Below are 19,803 nucleotides of genomic sequence, written 5' to 3' on the forward strand. Positions count from 1 at the left end.
TATATATTGAAGTTCCTGTCAGTTCACACCTGAACTCTGAATGCTTTTGTCAAGTGAACCATAAGAAAAAATAAAATAAGGTGAGCATTTTTTGATCCTCATGGGTTATGAATTCAATAGGAGCCGAAGTTAAGCTCACAACTAAAATAAAGAAAATAAGTTCCAAATAAGTTTGACTAACTGGGGATTTGTTAACAATTTCTACTGTTTTCCACCACTCATGTTTGTTCCCCTATTGTACCTATTTTTCATGATGGCACTCTCGTCCAAGATTTCAGCAGCTATTTTTATAGCCCAAAAATTTACAATCTGAACAGCATACAACAACCCTCGATTCAGGAATAGAAAACCTGCTCCAAACAAACCTTTAACAGGAACAAAAAAAAAGGAAGAAACCTCAGAAATAATGCAACAAAAATAAAACTAAATTTGTAACATATTATAGTTTTCCTGTAAAGGGATAGTTTGGCATTGTGGTCAATGTATTTATTTACTTATTTGCTTTCTTGCAGGGCTCTCATATCTGTCCTTTAAATATGAAGCTACAACCAGCTAAGTTAGCTTAGCCTAACATAAAGACTAGAAATGGGAAATGGCTGGTCTGGCTCTGTCCAAAGGTAACTTGTCATTTTTACACTTTTTGTTTTTTACATGGATTCAACAAACGAGATATAAAGTGAGTTTAGGACGTGCTGGCAGGCAGATTTTGTCACCTCTAGATGGAGCCAGGTTAGCTGTTTCCTCCTGTTTCCAGTCTTTATTGCTAAGCTAAGCTAACCAACTGCTGTCTGTAGCTTCATATTTAACGCTCAGACATGAGAGTGGAATCAATCTTCTCAAAGAAAGCAAATAAGTGTATTTCCCAAAATATCGAACTATTCCTGAACTTGAAAGTGCTCATGGGATATTTAACATGAAATACTTATCATCTATATTGGCTCGACTGTAAAACTATTCAGCTAATGGCAGCAACCAATCACAGTGGCTCTGAACTATCAAACAAGCGTCTACTTGGAACTGCGATGAAAGCCAGATTTTCTCCAATGAGGGAAAGGGTCTTAACAGTTTTCAAGGCAAGCGTCTGTGTGATTGTTAAGTTTGTGTGTGTGCGCCTGCTGATAGGAGCATGTGGCAGACGTTGTCATTCTTCGTGTGTGAATGTGTGTTTGGCGTGCCGGACCATTGTTGGAAAGCAGAGCGAGGATCCTAGAAGCTGCTGGGAGGAGATGATTGGCTTCAGAACGCGGTGGCCCCTTTGTGACAGATGGTTGGGTGCTGGGCTTGCAGAGCCGAAATCACCCACTCACACATATGTGGGCTTGCACAACCTTGAACGAACACACACACACATTCAGGAAGACATGGAAAATGTCCACACATGCACTGACATACATGTATGCATGTGAAAACATGTACAAAGAGAGTTTGTGATTTTTATCTATATACGTATCTCTGGTAATAACAGAAAAGCCAATCAGGAGCATTGTATATTTACAGAAGCCTTGAAATACATAAGCACGGAATAATGACACTCAAACAGACAGGCAAATAAATAGACACACAGCCTGACAGTAAGACAGATGCACAGACAAACACTCAGGCAGACGGGCATGAATTTGGAAAATGGCATGAAAACAATATGTGCTCTAACCAGTGCCAGTGTTTTGGTTTTACTGGGGGGTTTGCAGCCTTGGGTTGAACACAGTAAAGCTTTGCTGTGTGTCTCTCTGAACAAACAGGAGGGGATCTGGTGCCTGCTGCTTCTGCTAGCCAATACTGCTCTCACTGTCACCGCCACCATCATCACAGCCATCAGCGTCGTAGCAATAAATAACACCACTGTGCTTGCCATAGAAGTGTGCACCGCTACCAGTGCCAAAAACCAAACATCCAGGCAGAGCTGGTTAAACAGTCAGAGAGAGCCAGAGCAACCGCAGGCATGTCTATTCATGAGGGCACATATACTTATCTGGGGCCGTGACATACACAGACATTTTGTGGGGCATTGGCTCAATTAAAAACCAAGCAATTCTAGAGATTATGTCAGTGCAAATCACAAACAGAATCTGTGGCCAGGCACAGCCATGGTAGAGCCCAATACCCACGGAGAACATGCTTGACTTAAAAGAATCGACCAAATTCCCGCTATACCATGCTATACAACCCTGTCTCATAAACGTTATGTTTAAATTCTGCTCAAATGTTTTGCAAAATATGTAATTACTAACTCAATTATGTTAACTGGCAGTGACTAGACTAGGAAGTGCTACACTCTTGTACCACACAGAAGGTAAAAAGGTGGACGGGATGATGTGGGAATTCAAAACGCAGGACTTGGACAGCGGAGACAAGGGTTCAAGTCCTGCATCCCTCATGTGGTTAGGTGTAGGCTACTAAAACATTTTGATTAAGGTTAGAGAAAGATTGTGGTTTTAGTTACATATTGAAAAAGTAAACATGTCCTGTCTTTTGTTTTAAGTCAGCATTGACTGTTTCAATACTTAACCACGACAATGATCTTTGCCTGTTCTTAACAACATGCTTTAGGTTGTCAAAACATAACCATGAAACTGTTTTAGTCACTATGAGCAGATATTGTGGGGAAAACAAATGAAATACATTGTCAGAGAATGTTTTGCAGTTACAGTCAGTATGAACATTTTGCAATTTATTGCCAATAACTTGCAGATCTGTTCATTTAAAACATTTCCTCATTATGTTGATAAAAAAGATTATTTGTGTATGTATTTTCTGTTGCAAATTAGAAGTATACAAACTCAACTTCTAGGTGACAGGGTTGCCATACAAGATACCCCTAGGGACACAGTCTTAAGCTCCTCTCTAAACTGACAAGCCAATGTAGACTGGATAGGCAAACAGTATTTTTGAAAGAGGAAAGAGCTGGTCCACTGTCCACATTAGATTGTTAAAAGTTTGGTTTGGTTTTGACATTTGGTTGGAGCCTCCTTTCCAGCACCCTGGCATAAAGCCATACCTGGGAGGCTGAGCAGTGTGAACCCTGGTAGTTGGAGCTCACACTCGGGTCCCCCTCTATCTCACCTGCCAGTCCATGGGCACTGCCCTTGACCTCCACACAATACTGAAAAGGTGTATCAGCCAAGACGGGCCAACAGTTTTTAAACATCTCAGGGTGAATCTCGCCCACACCTTTTTACAGAGCGTTTTGATTACCTCAGAAACCTCCTCTGAAGAGATGGGCAAGGCTACAGTGTCCACTTGAGGTCAGCAATTCTCCTCCAGTACTGAGAAAAACCTGCCCTGTCAAATATTATTGAGATTTTATAAGCATAAAAGGAAATAACACAGTAGTTAAGTATTCCTTTTCCCTCTTTCCCTCTACATTATAGCGGCATGAAAATGCCATAAGTTCTCATGGTGTGTTCCAGTGGTGGAAGAAGTAAAAGTACCAATACAACAGTGTAAAAATACTTCATTACAAGTAAAAGTCTTATTAGCTAAGCTATCAAAAGTAAAAGTACTCGTTCTGTAGAAAAAATATACTACCCAGATTGTTAATACTGATGCATCAATGCGTAAGCAGCATCTTACATTTGTGAAACTAGTTTAAACTACTTTTATATATAGTTTTTCCTTTACAAAATGCTGTGAGTTTGACTTGGGTGGAGGAACTTTGTGACTGTTGGCACGAGGTCTTACCCTTTAATGATTTCTTGTGATCATCATTCACTCCTGCAAGTATTTCCCAAGACTGGTTGGAAATGGAAATCCATCTTGATGGAATTGCTAAAAATTTATAGACATTGGAAACTTGACAAGCAGCACCCCCAACTAGACAATACTTTTCTGAAAAGGGTCACAAGCCAAAAAGGTTGGGAATCACTGGTTCAATATTTAACAAGGTGTTGTATTTCATAAGCATATCATAGGTTGTTTATTTTTTATTATCATTATATTTAAAAAAAAACCAACTCTACTCTGAAAAGACTGAAGTGGAGTAAAAAGTACAATATTTCACTCTGAAATATAGTGTAGCAGAAGTCTGAAGTAGCATAGATTTTAAATACTCATGTAAAGTACAAGTACCTCAAAATTGTACAGTACTTGAGTAAATGTATTTAGTTACCTTCCATTGCATTTTGGTAGGTTAACGCAACATTAAAGCTTTTATGAAACATTGTTAAAGAGTTTACTCAAACAGTGACATTATACAGAACTCTGCATTCATTGACTGATCAATGAGAACCATTTGAGAACAAAACAGTCCTACAGTATCACCTCTTTTCAGGTAAATATGCAAACCAATTATGACTGCTGAGTAAATCACTTGCATAATGATGAGCAGTTCATCGAGCATCATGTTCATTCAAGCACAAAGCAAAGAAGGTGTAGAGGTAAAAAGTGCAGAGTTCCTCCTCAACTCAGTCACTGAAATAAATGCAAGCTGACAATGAAGACGATGAAGTCATTACCTGTTGAGCGGGAGTTTAACAGATTTTTCTTTGTACTATAAGAACAGTAGCAGTTGTGAAAACAAACAAAAAGTTAATAATGTTTATATAGTGATTTATTTATGGAAATACACATAAATCAAAGTATCAATTGTACACAATTGTTCCTTCTTATTACATCTTATTACTCTTTGTAAAGCAGACAGAAGAGCATAATCTGTAAGCCTGTAGCTTCAGCCTGTTTGCCAATCACCATCTCCGCTGAAGACAATATGGCTTCTCTTGCCTCAGAAAAGTGGCCAATGTGTCATCATCTAATCTTTGCAGCCACTGCCATGACCACCATTATCACAGCCATCATCGTTACGGAAAAACAACACTGCATTTGCCAGAACAATCAACATCTCCCCACAAACAATACTTTTGTATTTGCACACTGCCAGCAACTGCAATCATCATTACTGATTTGGAATTTGTTGTAATTTTTTCCACAACAGTTACAGACATCTAAGCTGTGAAAGCTGCTTGTCATTGTCACTGCTGAAGCTGTGGAAGCTAAAGGATGCTGGGAATGCCAACATCACAGTCTTCACATCCACATGTGCTTTTGCCACGGCCAAAACTATAAACCTGAGAGCCCATCCACTGCAGCTATGGTCTGCAGTGAGCTGGCAGTGTCTAATTACTGGTAAAAAGAGAGAGAACATGAGCAGGAAAGATCTGAGGATGTCATTACTACTTCCAGTATCTGCCCTGGCAGTTTGCTTTATTGGGAAACCACACTGTGACTGGAGAATGCCCTCACAATGACAAGAATCTACCCAGATGAAGTGCCCTTGAGAAAGACACTGAGTCCCCACCAGCTCCAAGCAGCAGGAGTGCTGTTCCCTGACTTGCCTTTGGAACAGAGCAAGTGAAAAGAACATTTCTCTACCAGGTGTTATCATGTAAATAAAACAACAGAAAAAATGGAAAATTGAAATAAAAAGTAAAAACAGGGTTTTGTGAAAAACTACCTGCATTATCTGCATGCAAATTAAACCAAGATAAGTAACACTAGATGTGAAATGTCTTTAATTTTGTATGTATGTGTGCAGGGTAAAAGATAACATTGAGCAGATAATGTTTACTATGTTCTAAATGCTTACTACTTTGTAAATGGTGCTATCGTATAGATCTATGCGTCTATGCATCCCATCCCTTCTCAGTCCTTGGATAAAATGAACACTATGGTTTAGTCTTTAACATTGCAAGGGTCACTTTGTATGAGGGAGTAGGGTTGGTGCATCAAACCAAACTGAGACAGACTTAGATGTTCTCACAAGGGGACGTACATTATTTACACACCATCTGCTGGTCCAGTCATCAGCGGATGAATTCCTGTCCTGTTTGTCTCTGCTGCATAATGTACAAAACAGCTTAGTTAATTTGACATTGCCGTTTTGTGCATACAAATGAGGAGGGTAAGTAAGGCTGGTCTAAAATATCAGAATATTTGTCTGAATATCTTCAATGGGTATACATGCTGCAACTTGATATTTTAATTATAATGATATGATTAGAATGCATATTTATAATTTTGTGTTTGTCTCCTTTTATCTTACACACACACAGCTCACTCTGACTGGAACAAAATCATTCTATGTACACATACTGTAATTATTCTCTTAAAGTGTCCACCTGGATGAAAAACTTATCACCACACAAATTCAGATTGCATTAAGTCTTTAAGATTATGTCAGACTGACTTCCAACTTAACAAGAGGATATAGAGACATGTATTTCAGTCATATTGATGCAGCTGTTGGTTGGTTGCTGCTTTAGACAGAAGCTCTACCTTTAGCTGCCGTCTTCAACTCTCTGTCACCTACTTATCTTTACTTCACTGTAAACAGTACAACAGTCGGTATAAAGCTTAACTCATAAAGCTATATTAACCTTAGCAAACCACAGTCAACAATTCATCTACAGTATTACAGAGCTTGAGGATACAGTACCTTTAATTCAGTGTCATGAAATCACAAATAAACAGTTTCCATAGTTAAGGCACAAATATGTCTAAATGAATTATGAAAATTTCTCCAAATGTTAATTTGATGTTGCAAGAGTTCAAGGCTAACAGCTACAACACACTCACCACATAACGCTAGTTAACTCATTAGTAAGAACCAATTAAGAACAAGGGTTCATACAGTATAGCCTTCGTTTCAGGCAAATATGCAAATAAACCATAACTGCTGAGTAAAACAGCTACATAATGATAATGAACAACTAACATTGTGGCGATTTACACAGAAGGATTTAATTTATTTTGTTCAGGATGGACCCTTCTGCAGGCACTTTTCAAAGATTCCCTCATACTTAAACATCACGACAGAATAATTTAAAGTCAAAGAGGATTACTGAACACTTTTTAATGAATCTTGAACTTTACCTTACCTTTTTATGATTCTTTACAGCAGGATAGACCATATCATGGGTGCTTTCTCTGCACTGACACAAACTCTTACCTGGCTTTAAGTTCGGCAAGCCCCCTGCTGCAACGAGTCGAGAGCATGGCTAGAAACGAGTTGCTCTTTTCAGCTATGTACAGCAGAAGCTTGCATAGAGAAAAATGTACATGTGAATATCTCTTCTCTCATATTGGTTTGCTTCAGTAAATTCTGCATCATGTTGGTGAGTCGTGCATTACTGTGATGCCATGATGTACGTCACAACATTGTGACAGATTGTGTGTACATGAAAATGCTGCCCCTGAGCAAGAAGAGTGTGATCCCATGGTGCTGGAAATGTTGCACTGAAATTAAGAGACTTCACAGGGGAGCAGATTGCAAGCAGAGCCCTCAGGAACTGAAACTTCCTGAATGGGATCCAGTGCTTTATTAGGCCCTTGTAAGTGTCACTTGCTCTCCAAGGAAGTACCAGCATTGACAGTGCCATCACCATTCACATAACTCCTGTCGAAAAAGCCTGTTTAACTGAGAGATACAAATCTGCCAGTTTGTTAGTGGTTAGTGGCAAGGGAGACTGCATTTGTATGGTGGAAGTGCTGACCATGGATTTAAATTCAGAGCAACAAGTTCATTTGCAAGTTTTTGTTAGCGCCCTCTTAAATGAGAGAAATGTCGCTCATTTCTCCTTTTTTTGTTAAACTGGTTGTTAGTTGAATGGTTCTCCGTCCTAACTCGTCAGTTGTGGATGATAATATTAAGAGTGCCAATTTAAAGTGTTAATGGGTTATTTTAGAGGGCGGAGAAGGTTAAGAACTAAGGAAGAGGGGAAAAGTATGGTGGCCCTGAGGGTCAAAACACAACGACATTTCACAAAATGGTATTTCACAAAACACAACAACATTTCAGATTACAGAAAGGGTGGGACAAAACTTCTTCTTTGTGATTGGAGAGAACCCAAGTCAATTCAGACTTTTATTCAATGGATATGTTAAGGTGGGTTGGTCTAGATTGGATCAGCTGGAGGGACACTTTAAACTCTACGCTGCTGTGATTGGTTGTTTTGCTGTCAGGCAACTGATAATGCTCTGGGCAAGTGTTGGAATTAATCCGAATGGTCAGCTACACGGGAGCCCCTTAGATGGCTAACTGGCCAGTCGTTTAGGCCTTAGGCTTTATTGAAAAAGCTACGCCTTGACAAGTCAATTTCTTGCTCCTGTTGCGCGATTTTCAGTCCCTTCCAAATTTTTGCAATTCTTGTGGGAAGGCATTGACCTTTTTAGGGTTTGGGAATTACATCACATGAATGTCCTTTTGTTATAAAATATTCCCGTATGATTTCAATCTCCTTTTCCATCCTTTTAAACTCTGTTTAAAATTTGTGCAAGGACACTGCTGAGTAGTACACAATAGAAACAGGAAATGACTTGGGTTCTGTCCAATCTCATATAAGAAGTGTAGTCCCACCTTTTCCGTAATCTGAAATGTCGTTGTGTTTAGTGAAATGTTGTCGCATTTTCTGAAATGTTGCATTTTCTGAAAAGGTGTGTTTTCTGAAATGTTCTGTGTTGTAAAAGTCGTTCTTTTATTCATGAGCTGATCAACAACTGCATAAAACAGAAAATAACCAAGAGCAGTGAGATGTAAATAGAATTACACCCAACATCATTCAATAACTGAATAGTCTTGTATTTCTAATTTGGCTAAAGCTAGCTAAGCAAAAAAAAAATGCGTCTCCTGCATACTGGTTCACACCACTGTATATGCATACTATATATGCTCATGAATTTCCCCACCTTTTTAGAAAAGTAATCATCCAACTACTGTATCAGATTCAGCAGTGTTTTAAAGAGGAGGTGGGCCTATCATAAAACAGACTACCTCCACTAACATCATGAAAAAAAACACACTTTTGTGACATAAAACATTAATTCTGGGAGTGGAGAGAGTGGAGGCAATTTCACACAGCAAATGCTATATTTTTAATACATTTGGTTATTGTTCAGGCAGTCATCTTCTTACTAAATTGATCATAAGGCAAGATGCCTTTCAAGATGTCAGTATTTTCAGTGGTCAGTTGGGTCAAAATTGCATATCACATCAGTTTCTGTAAAAGGATAGGTTTTGTTCATCTTACAGCTGATTCATTTAAAATCATAAGAAATTGACAGAAAAATAAAAATAATTCTTAAAGTGTTTTGCAGTATGGGAGTTATATGAGTCTGTGAGGAGTTATGCTTTTTCATTTATAACAAGAATATTTAAGGTGTTGACCTGACTGGAGATCAGATATCCCACTTTGAGATGCTCTATAAAAACAGGCAAAGGTGCTGCAGCACACAGAAATCACATGATTTATTTCCACAGAATTAAAGAAAAGACATTCTGAGTAATCAAGGTTATCTGTAAAAGCTATTATACATTTCATTGTATGCAGCCTGTTAGTTTATCATGGGGGATAATACCCAGGATCCCAGCATGAGAGATACCTCGTTTTTCAAGTACAAGACACCACATCAAGGGTACTGAGGCTAGAGCTGAGATATGTTTTAAAAAATCCCCTAATTGCTGACAGCAATAATTCGGTGCCAAAACTTGACTTCATTACGGGCAGCATCATAACACTATCACAGCAAACATTTTTACAATTAGGAAGTGAAACGAAACTCAAGGAGAAAAAGGCTATAATCTCGATGTCTAAACTGCTGGCAGGAAATGCCTGTTAAAGTGCAGTTATCAGAAGATATTACAACACAATACTCTTTTATTACAACAGAAGTTGGTTTCAAAGACTAACTCAAATAAATGCTGCACATTATACACGGCAACATAACTCATAAAACAAACTTAATTATCAAACAGACCATCCAATCAGTCTGATCAGCGCGTTAATGCCAAAACAGAAAATGAAGTGGACCACACATTTATCCGAGTGCAGCTCAGTTAATAAATAACATCCAGTGAAGCTGAGAGTCTTTTGATTAGGCAGTGTGAAATCTCCAAAGTGGACAAAGGGGTGCGGAGAGGTATCCCATTAATGTCAGAGTGTGTACCAAGGAGAGCTAGAGGGCAACAACAGCTCCCCCACTGCACAGATTTGACTACGGAAGATTTGTCAAAGACAAGTAGCTCCTTATGAAATAATATGCTTCCGACTGTGAGACTCATGCTTGTCATTTGGCAGAACTGCCTTCTACATCACAGCGCGGCAGGATGCTGACATTCACACCATGGAGTGAGTGTGATCAGCTCTCACCCAGGCAGATGAAAAGTGGTTTATATAGAAACTGAGAGGCAGTATCATATGGTTGCACCTGGTGACAGAATATGGTGAGAACTGAGCCATATTAAACCAAACAACTCCCTGTAACGAGAGCACTTTCATTTCCTTTGGAATTAAAACATCTTGTTTCCATTAGATATTTTTAGCAATTTTCATGCTACATTTTGTTTTATCCACGTCTGCGCCACAGTAGAGTAAAAAAGAGTTCTTTTATAACAACGCCGCATTCAAGTTGAAATCAGCAATAGTTGTTTATTGAACTAGCTGTGCCTTTAAACCCCCAAGGAGCCAGTTCAAAGGGGAATTCAGAGCACACGCTGACTCATGTCCTCTCCATCTACTTTGGCCTTGATGAGCGTGGAGGATCATTAAGTTGCTAACAACGGGAGAGGAAAGACAAGAGTGGCTGCACATATCACAGTCCAACAACCATCATCTCCTCCACAACTGCTTTAATGCTCTCTGGTGTGATTTTGATTATAAAGGCGTAAAGCAGGGCTCACATCACTGGACATTACTGAGTACACTGTTACTGATGAACAGATGTGGTGTGCAGCAGTGATGAACTGCTGGCAGTGGCATTTCTTTATCCTCTAAGGCCTTATTCTTAGTCCCTTTGCTTCAGGTGTTTTCTGGGCTGACCGATGAAGTTTGTATTGTGAAGCAGAAAGATCAGAGATGAGATATGAGCACATATTAACCACAGATATTCCTACTCAGCGAGAAGCAGCATTTTGCCACAAAGGTCTTGGATACTCTGGTAAAGATACAGGGGGCAGTGTTATCTCACTGATGTAGCTGCACCTGATTCCTCTCTGCCATCCTATAGCAGCACCTTAGAGGGATGACTGAGATCAGCACTGCGTTTTATGTCTGCAGTGTTACTGCCTCATAGTCGAGACTGTCCCTCAGTAGCTGAAAGGTCATAGTGAACGTAGATTAAATCTGTGATTTACTGTTCTATTGTGTTGTATTACTAATCTGAAATCTTGCCTCATTTCGAATAGATACAGGAATAATATACTACGCATGTAACTATTATTGATCTAATGATAATCTTTTTGATTAATCTGTTGATAATATTTTGGATTAATTGATTGTTTTACTTTATAAAATGTCAGAAAACTATGAAAAACAGCCTTCTTTGAGTCCAAGATAACTTCTTCAAATTGCTTGCTTTGTCCAAAACTCAAAAATATTCAATTTTCAGTGATAAAGAACTGCAAAACGCAGCAAATAGTATTGAATGTTAGCATTTTCTGATAAATGACTCAAATGATTAATCTATTATTGAAATTGCTCCCAATTGTATGTCTAATTAGTTTACTAATCAATTAAAATCTACAATACAATACAAATCTACAGTTCTACAATTTACACTGAATATGCAAGATATCAGGTGCACTTTTCATTAAGTACATAAATGAGATGAATTGTCCATTATACCTTATTGATTTCCCCTGTTAAATCTAAGGTATGATTTTTAAACGTATCAGGAAGATGTCCCTTATAGTGTGCAGTGTAAAGAGTGTGAAATATATGAATGCTTCATCCATCACAACAAGAAACATCCAAGCTCTTAACACCTCATTTTATTGTCCCAACATTCAAAAGTACAAATAATTCAAACACAACAGTTTTATGAAAAAGAAAAAACAAACATTTACAGCAAGATTTTTATTTTGTTTCCAGTTTCAGAAATGACCTAAACTAGCAAGGATAACATGAATTCATTCATCGCAGTAATTGGATTAATAATAAGAATAAGAATACTAAGAATAATAGCAATAATAATCATAATAATCATCATTGATAATTGTTAAGTAATAACATAAGCAGGAGAGAGTAGAGAGAGCCGCGGTCATGGGGCCCCGTGAACATTTTTTCATCTTTTTTGTCTTTAAAGATTTCGTTTATAGATTTTTCAGATAGTAAACAAACACGTTTCAGGAGGAAAATGAAAACTGACAAGAAGAGCCTAGTTCCTCTGTTCACCTTCCCTCCTCCACTACTGGCTGCGTTGTTCCTACTGGCAGGCTGCCACTATAAGGCGCTACAGGGGGATGGTGTGAGCCATAGGGGTTGGGCATAGAGCGAGGTGACGCAGCCCCATGTTTCAAACACCCTGACATGCACACACTTTCACACAAACACACATTTTGAACAACCACACGTGCTATCTCTGTCACACACGCGCGCACATGCACTCAGGGAGACACACATATACGCTTGTATATATGTGCACTAAACAGACCCAAATGCACAATCACACACACATAATCACAAACACTTAACATATGTATATACTGTACATACGCACATTTGGATGTACTCCACGCTAACAAACATATGAGGACAAACGCACGACACGCACACAATTACATAAAGGAACATGCATACAAACATGCACACATGCGCGCACACACACACACACACACACACACACACACACACACACTTGCGTGCACACAGGGTCTAGGCAGAACACAGGCACGCATCGTAAGAGTTCAAAAGTCATACAGTGTAGGAAATTAGTTCACACATTAGAACAACATTCTACTGGGGTCGTTGCATAATTCAAGCTCCCGACGGCGGCGGGGAGCATGAAGGGGTCTGGTTGGTTGGTGGGTGGGTTGGTTGGTTTGTTGCCGTTATGACGTTAGAAAACTATGTGATTGGATGGCGCAGATGATGACTGGATAATAATGATGATATAAGATGACCCGGCCTGTCAGATGACTGAGGTGTGAGAGAGAAGGATGTACTTATGCGAGCATGCGTCTGAGTGTTCAAAATGCTCTCCACACACCTCCTTCATGTTTTCAAGTCTTAACAACAAACAAAAAAAATCCAATTCCGTATATTTATACTTCTGGAACCATTCCCTTACCTTTCACCTTTCAAAATATATAATATATATCATATTAGAGTATATAAAATATAGAATAGGTACAATCCCTTTTCATACCTCCAGAGTACTTAAGTATAGCAACAACTGCTGTAAATAACAGTTGGTGTGCAATGGTAACAATTTCTCATTTTTAAAGATTTGTTGGTATGTTATTTGAAAACATGATGAATATTTTTAAAAATAAGTTTTGACTCTTAAGTGATTTTGACCGATTTAGTCCAGTGCAATGAATGACCCTCAAACAACATTTGAGCATTTGCTCCTTTTAAAATTTATCTGCCCAAGCCTCCAAGAGCTGAATGTTATATAAAATGTTTTACTGAAAACTGAAAACTATGCTTTCAGACCCACATTTTTGCATAAGGTTTCATCACAAAGCGGTAGTAAGTGGAGGGAGGGTGTGGACGGAGTGGCTTTTTAGAACTACACAAACTTATCACAGGTTATATTGAACCAGAACGACTGTTTATAACATTCTATTAAGACTAAACTTTATTGAAAAAGATCTAAAGATTTCATTTTAACAAGACAAGAAAAAAGCAATAGCAAATTTAACTATTAACTAGATTATGCATAGCGAGTAACTGTTTCTAGTAATAAGGGAAGAGCGTCCCCCAACCCTCCAGACATTTTTTTCAGTTTTCTTGACTTTTAGATTTTTTTATATTGTAATTTTGATATATTGGTACAAAGCACAAACGTACTAAAATTTCTCTCAGTGCAGTGGACTACTGGAAGAGCCTCTCCACTAGTCGCTTTGTTCCCTTTTGCTCAGAAACGCCCCCTCCCTGTACCAGAATCACGCAAATACACAGACAATGAAACAAATAAATACATAAATACACAGATAAATTAATTAATTAATAAATACATAATAAATACAAATAAATAGAAAAATAAATAGTTTGAAAAATAGATAAGTAAATAAACAAATACAGTTATATTCTAAGCTTTTGTTCGGTCTCTTTTGCCGCAGTAGCTAACTGAAAGTTAATCCAAATCTTTTTTTTTTCTCCACAAGCAACATGACAACAATTGAACAGTTTCCTCACAAGTTTTTCTAAGTAACTGAACCACCACTTCATAATAAGTTGTCATATGAAAAAGACAAGCTCAAACAAAAGAACAGTGACAACTCATATAGTACAGTAGATATTGTAAAACAAATGTAGACTATATATGTATATATATATCATCTATTTGTACACAGCAAATGAAGACACAGTTGTCATAGATCCTTTTTAAGGAAACAAATATCTAGACTAACGGAACTAGCTAATCATCATTTAGTTTTGACAAACGTTTCACGCTCAGCAAGTAACCTAAAAGTCAGCAAGCCAAACAAAAAAATACAAATTAAAAATTTGTTCAGTGATTCTTACAAGGCCCAAATTCGTTTATCTGGTTACTCAGCAAAGAAATAGTCTCACCAGAATTTTGGGCCAACAATAAACAAATATTAAACAAAGAACAGCAGCTCAATTCAATGCCAACATCGAAGTATTTTTTTCTTTAAACAACACATAGAACAACAAACTTGGATATTTAAGATATGTGAATAATGTAGTATAGCACCTACTGTTGATCGCTAAAAGGAAGTTATTTTCAAATGTAAGTTCACAAACGCAGAGCGAAGAAAATTATATAGATAATGTATAGTATGCTCTCTAAATGGATAGATGTGTTCATATCTATTTACTGATATCCCATATTGATTGATGACAAAAACAGGAAAACAAGTGGACAAAGGGTCTTCTTGCTTTGGGCTCTGGACTATAAGGATGGTTAGGCCTTGGAAAGACCCCTCTCCCTTCCCTTTTGGGTATCGCTGTTGAATAATCACGCACTAGTACATATGTGAAAAATTACCAAAATCACCTGCCTCAGTTTGCATCCCTTTTCACAAAACCTTCCATCTACAAAATCATTGCCAACTTGGATTCCCCAAAAAACAAACAGCCTTTGATCCTATAAAGTACCACGGCAGAACGACAAGACAAGGTGGTGCCCCCTCCCTCCCGCCCCGGCCCCCCCTAGTTAGCCAGTCAAAATATTTTTCTCTTTTTTCAAATCCAGATTCTTGTAAAAATTCTTCAATAATTATTATTTTAATTATCATTTATAAAAATAGATCTTCTTTCTCTTTATCTTTTTCTAAACGCATTTTTTTTCAAGCAAAGAGATCTTCTCTTTGGCAACAGTGTTATTTTTTTTTCTTAAATTACTGAACGTGTCATCAGGAAAGCTAACCCATCCCCTCCCTCGCCCCATCTCCCTGAACCCCTGTGAGGAAAGACATTATGTTTTGTTTGCGATACAAAACAAAAACAATGTTAGAAATTCATTTTTTTCTACATCAGAGTTTCTGGGATTGTGGAATCCCATCTATAATCGATAAGGGGAAGTTTTTAATACACACTAAAAATGAATGAATGGTTCACCAATTTAAAAAAGAGCCCCCTCCCTTTCACCGACAGGGAGGTATATAATACTAACGACAGTGGATCCGGATTTACAAAAGAAAATCAAATCCTGAATCAAGACAGAGAAAAGGTTTCAATCTAAAAAGGACATTCTCTTCTCTGAAATAAGGGGATACAGGTATTTGCTACTGTTTACACAGAAGAGAAAAAATCATTTAAACAATCACAACAAACAGAAAGAATATACAACAAAGAGAAGCCTGCATTATCACAGGAGCTTCCAAAAACTTATGAACATTTTCATCATTTCATTTTTGTAATACTTAGGCAACATTGGCTTATAGGTCCAAAGTTATAATATAAGCCATTTCTAGTTCAATTTGTTTGATGGTTTATCGGTTGCTTTGTGTTCCGGTTGGAGTTTGAGTTTGCTGCGTTGGATGGCTGTAGTAGGGTGGTAGTGGTAGTGACTGAAGGGGCTAAGGGATGGGTGGAGGTGGGGGTGGGGAGGTTGGGGGCAATTTTGGGGCAGAAAAGTCGCGGGGCAACTGCTTCTACCTGCTAAAGTTCAGGACTTGTGTGTCTTGTTAGTCTTGAAGGAGACTTGCAAGACGCGGTCGCCCAACCTGTAGCCGTTGAGACTGGCGATGGCCATGGCCGCCTCATCGTAATTCGTCATGGTGACGAAGCCGAAGCCTTTGCACTTGTTGGTGTTGAAGTCACGGATCACCTTGACATTGTTGACTGCACCGAAGGGCCCAAACAGCTGCCAGAGCACACTCTCATCCGAATCTGGGGACAGGTTGTACACGAAGATGCACCAACCAGTGCCTGTGTGCCCAGGGATGTTCATGCCAACCAGGCTGGTCATGCTGTCAATGGTGATGGGGGAGAACCTGAGAGGAGAGGCAGAGTGGGCAAAAATGGAGGGAGAGCAGAAGGAAGGGGAGAGAGAAAAGAGCCAGTTTTAATTGAACAGGTTAAGGCATATAGTGAAACTCAATGTCTGCATCTACTGTACATGAAATGGCCAGAAACTGGTGAAAAACCTCCAATCTCCATTTTTATATGAGAGCCAAATTTTTAAACTCAATCCTTCTTCCAAATCCAAAAGCTTGCCATGACGCTCACCTGCATGATACACTACTGTCTTTAGCCATAATAAATAAGAAGTTAGATGTTTACCGATCAAACGACAAAAACTGATCTCCAAGCCAAATACACAAATTCAGATGAATTAGGATGCATATGCATGGATGTTAACTGTATGTGCATGTATGTTTATGTCTAAATGCAAGAGTTTATATGTGTGTCTGCGTAGCTACTACTAAATTCTCCCTGAGCTCCTCAATTTTGAAAGGCCTCCTCTCAGGAATGACGACAATGCTGCGCTATATTTCTGCTGAAGGAGACGCAGATGAAGGTTCTCTCTTTGTGTCCTTGAGTGGCTCCTTTAGGAGCTAAATTGCAGGAAGTTGTTGAATTAAACCGTTGCTAGAAATCCATCAAAGATCATGCACCAGCCTGCTAAATCTGTTCTCATTCGCCTCATAATCTTCTCCTTTTTCTTGTGATGCAAGAGATTTGAATCCTCAGTTGACTTCACTTAATTGCCTTTCCGCTCAAAGGAAAGGGAAAGGAGAAAAAAATATCCCCACTTTTAAATAAAAGGTAAATGAGATAAAAAGGTTCATTTCTTATGCCACCTCTCTCTCAAGAAACGACTATAGGCATTATTGGGTGTGCTTTAATTGAGATTTCCGCTTTGCTGCAGCTGTCTCAGAGAAGGTTGCTTTCTTAAGGAAAGGGAGGGAGGGAAGAGGGAGCAAACTAAATGGAAAATGGAAGCACTTTACAGCCCAGTGGCATTAAGGTACAAAGTGTATTCCTCCCACTCCTCCCGCAGTCTGCAGGGTGTTCTGTTCTGTTCTATTCCAGAGCTCGTGGCACTGATCGATAGCGCTGCTTGCTGCTCGGGGCCCCCACCCCTCTCTCTCCAGTGACTATATATGGCCGGCAATCACTACGACCTTCCTGCATGACTTTGGTCATGCAGAGTTTGCTTCTGCCCATTGTGGTTTCTGTGGACGCTAATACAAGAGCCTAGGGTGGTTCACTCTCTTCACTGATTAGACGTCTTTTGATTAAATGTGTTGATTGCGTAGGGGTATAAGTGATAACTGATTATATTAGTATATATCTGTAGGATTAAGACAAGATGAAATAGATCATAGTATTATAAATCTATATGATTGAGGTACAAGGGAATTTTCATAATCACCACAGTGTTGCTGCAGCAGCAAACTGCATTATAAGAGGCTCCAAATCCTTTGTCTCACAAATCTCTACATGGCCTCAATGTCTTGTTGAGGCGATTTAATATTTTCTCCAGCATGTGGAATCTGAACAGGCCTCATCACGTCGAGGCCTTGTCTGACATGCTCGCCTTCGCTCAGGCCTCTCCTGCTGGGCTTGAAAAAAAAACTACTGTGTGTTGTATGCAAAAGCTAGAGTATGTGAGGAGGTTTGTGAGTGTGAGGAGGGTGACTGTTTGGAGGCTAGCTAACGCTGCCACTTCGAGGATGTGGAGATGAGTGTGTCTGTATGTACATGTTTGTCTGTGAGCGTATGTGTGTAAATGTACATGTGAGTGTACCCATCAGAGCAGGGACCAAACACTAACCAATGTTACGGACGAGACCAGGGGTTGCATAGCAACAGTGTAGCTGACCAGATATCTATTCTGTCCTCTCTAAAGCCAACCATCTCCAGCTCTTAACACCTTTCTTCTGTTTCCTTTCAAATAATAACCTCAGATCACTGAAAAGCACTTATAACTTGATGACATGCTATGCAATCAGGACGGCTGAATCAGACACTATTTTCACCTTTAGAAAATTATGTAAAGACTCAGAGTGAGGGCACAGTGCTTCTTTGGCATGGGAGGCATTAAGGGTTATACCTGTGAATGCCACAATGCATCACTATCAATGCGTTATTCTGTAACTACATTCTGAATTCCTGCATTTGACAAAATGACAGCTTCTTACGGGGACTTGCTAGGGGAACATTTCTCTCGAGCTAAAACTTCATCCCTGTTTGAGTTGCTAAGCTGACTTCAGATGGTGTCCCCTGTGCTTGCAACATGCAAGATGCCCACACATGAAACATCTATCACCACAGTGGCTGCTGCTCTGGGTTATGTAACACCTATGGTAGCAAGAAAGCAAAATGAAACATGGAGGCGAAAGGAAGGAATTCGAGCAGAGTAGTGCCGAGCAAAGCTGGAGCTGTCTGCAGTGAAACAGCATTTCCTGTTTCCAGCAGGGATCCAGGTTCATCCAGCCTCATCCCATGTCCTTGCTGAACACTACCAAATCTCAGCTAGTATTGCCAAGAAATTAAGGCAATATATAATTTTGTTATGGCTTACACTGCACAGATGTAAATTTATCACATAAAGGAGTTTGTACATAGTTGTTAGTGGATGTACAAAGGTTTTATTCTAATGATGTAGTGAGGAACTACCTATAAAATCAAAGTGACAAATTCCAAATTTGCTCCTAAAGAGAGACTGTTCCCAAGCTATGGCTGTGGAGTGACAAGGCAGGAGAACCTGAATCCGGTAGAAAAAACACACACCTAGAAATTAGGAGTTTTACACCAGAGAACAAAATCTATTCAGTACACAGAAACAACCCAAAACAATCCAAACAACACCAGCACTTGTCATACTCAAAACAAAGCAAATTCATCACCACTGAAACAAAGACTGAACGTTTTCTCTTTTTTTAAACCTTAACTGGTTGGTAGGGTTTTAAAACCAACTCAAGCTTACAAGGAAAAAACAAAAACAAATCAAAGAACCAAAAATGCAGTTGACCTTGAACAAATTGTCAAACGTAAATTGACTGCAAAAATACAAGGAAACATAAACTAAAAAAACAGAACAGAAAAAAGGATATTGAAAAATCATTGAGTCAACATGGACATCTGGCATTGGGTGAAGTTTTTAATTACCTCTTTACGCCATAGGCCATATTAAGCAAATTGTCCAGCCTGTAAAGAGAAGGAGGGTTCTGGGGTTAATGGTGGGCAGATGGTCGACTCACTCAATGGAACTAATGTTAAGTCCCTGTAGGAACTGCGTGGTCCTCCTCACTCAAGAACAAACAAACCCATCTATAGTTGGCCCATTACACTGAGGAGCCCCACCAGAAAATGCTATGATCAGTTAATGAAGCTACAGTAGCCTACCATCAGAATGGTCGGCGCTTGCTCAGTCTGCCACTGTGCTACTTCATAG

The 19,803-nt window shown here is 39.0% G+C and overlaps 1 protein-coding gene across 10 annotated transcripts in view; it reads right to left on the minus strand.

Annotated features, from left to right (window-relative positions):
* Nucleotides 1-11,733: 11,733 nt before the first annotated feature.
* Nucleotides 11,734-19,803, minus strand: part of elavl4 (ELAV like neuron-specific RNA binding protein 4) — a 75,703-nt gene continuing 67,633 nt past the window's right edge. For 8 of the 10 annotated variants that reach the window (XM_044199137.1, XM_044199138.1, XM_044199145.1 and 5 more), the window contains 2 exons: nucleotides 19,518-19,556; nucleotides 11,734-16,393 (listed from right to left, as the gene is read on the minus strand). In XM_044199137.1, the coding sequence (XP_044055072.1) occupies nucleotides 16,066-16,393; nucleotides 19,518-19,556 (367 nt within the window). In that variant the 3' untranslated portion in view covers nucleotides 11,734-16,065. The remainder of the gene's footprint in view (nucleotides 16,394-19,517; nucleotides 19,557-19,803) is intronic. The other 2 variants (XM_044199139.1, XM_044199140.1) reach the window with 1 other exon arrangement.

The sequence above is a fragment of the Siniperca chuatsi genome, linkage group LG6 (genome assembly GCF_020085105.1).
Source record: "Siniperca chuatsi isolate FFG_IHB_CAS linkage group LG6, ASM2008510v1, whole genome shotgun sequence".
Classification (NCBI taxonomy): Eukaryota; Metazoa; Chordata; class Actinopteri; order Centrarchiformes; family Sinipercidae; genus Siniperca; species Siniperca chuatsi.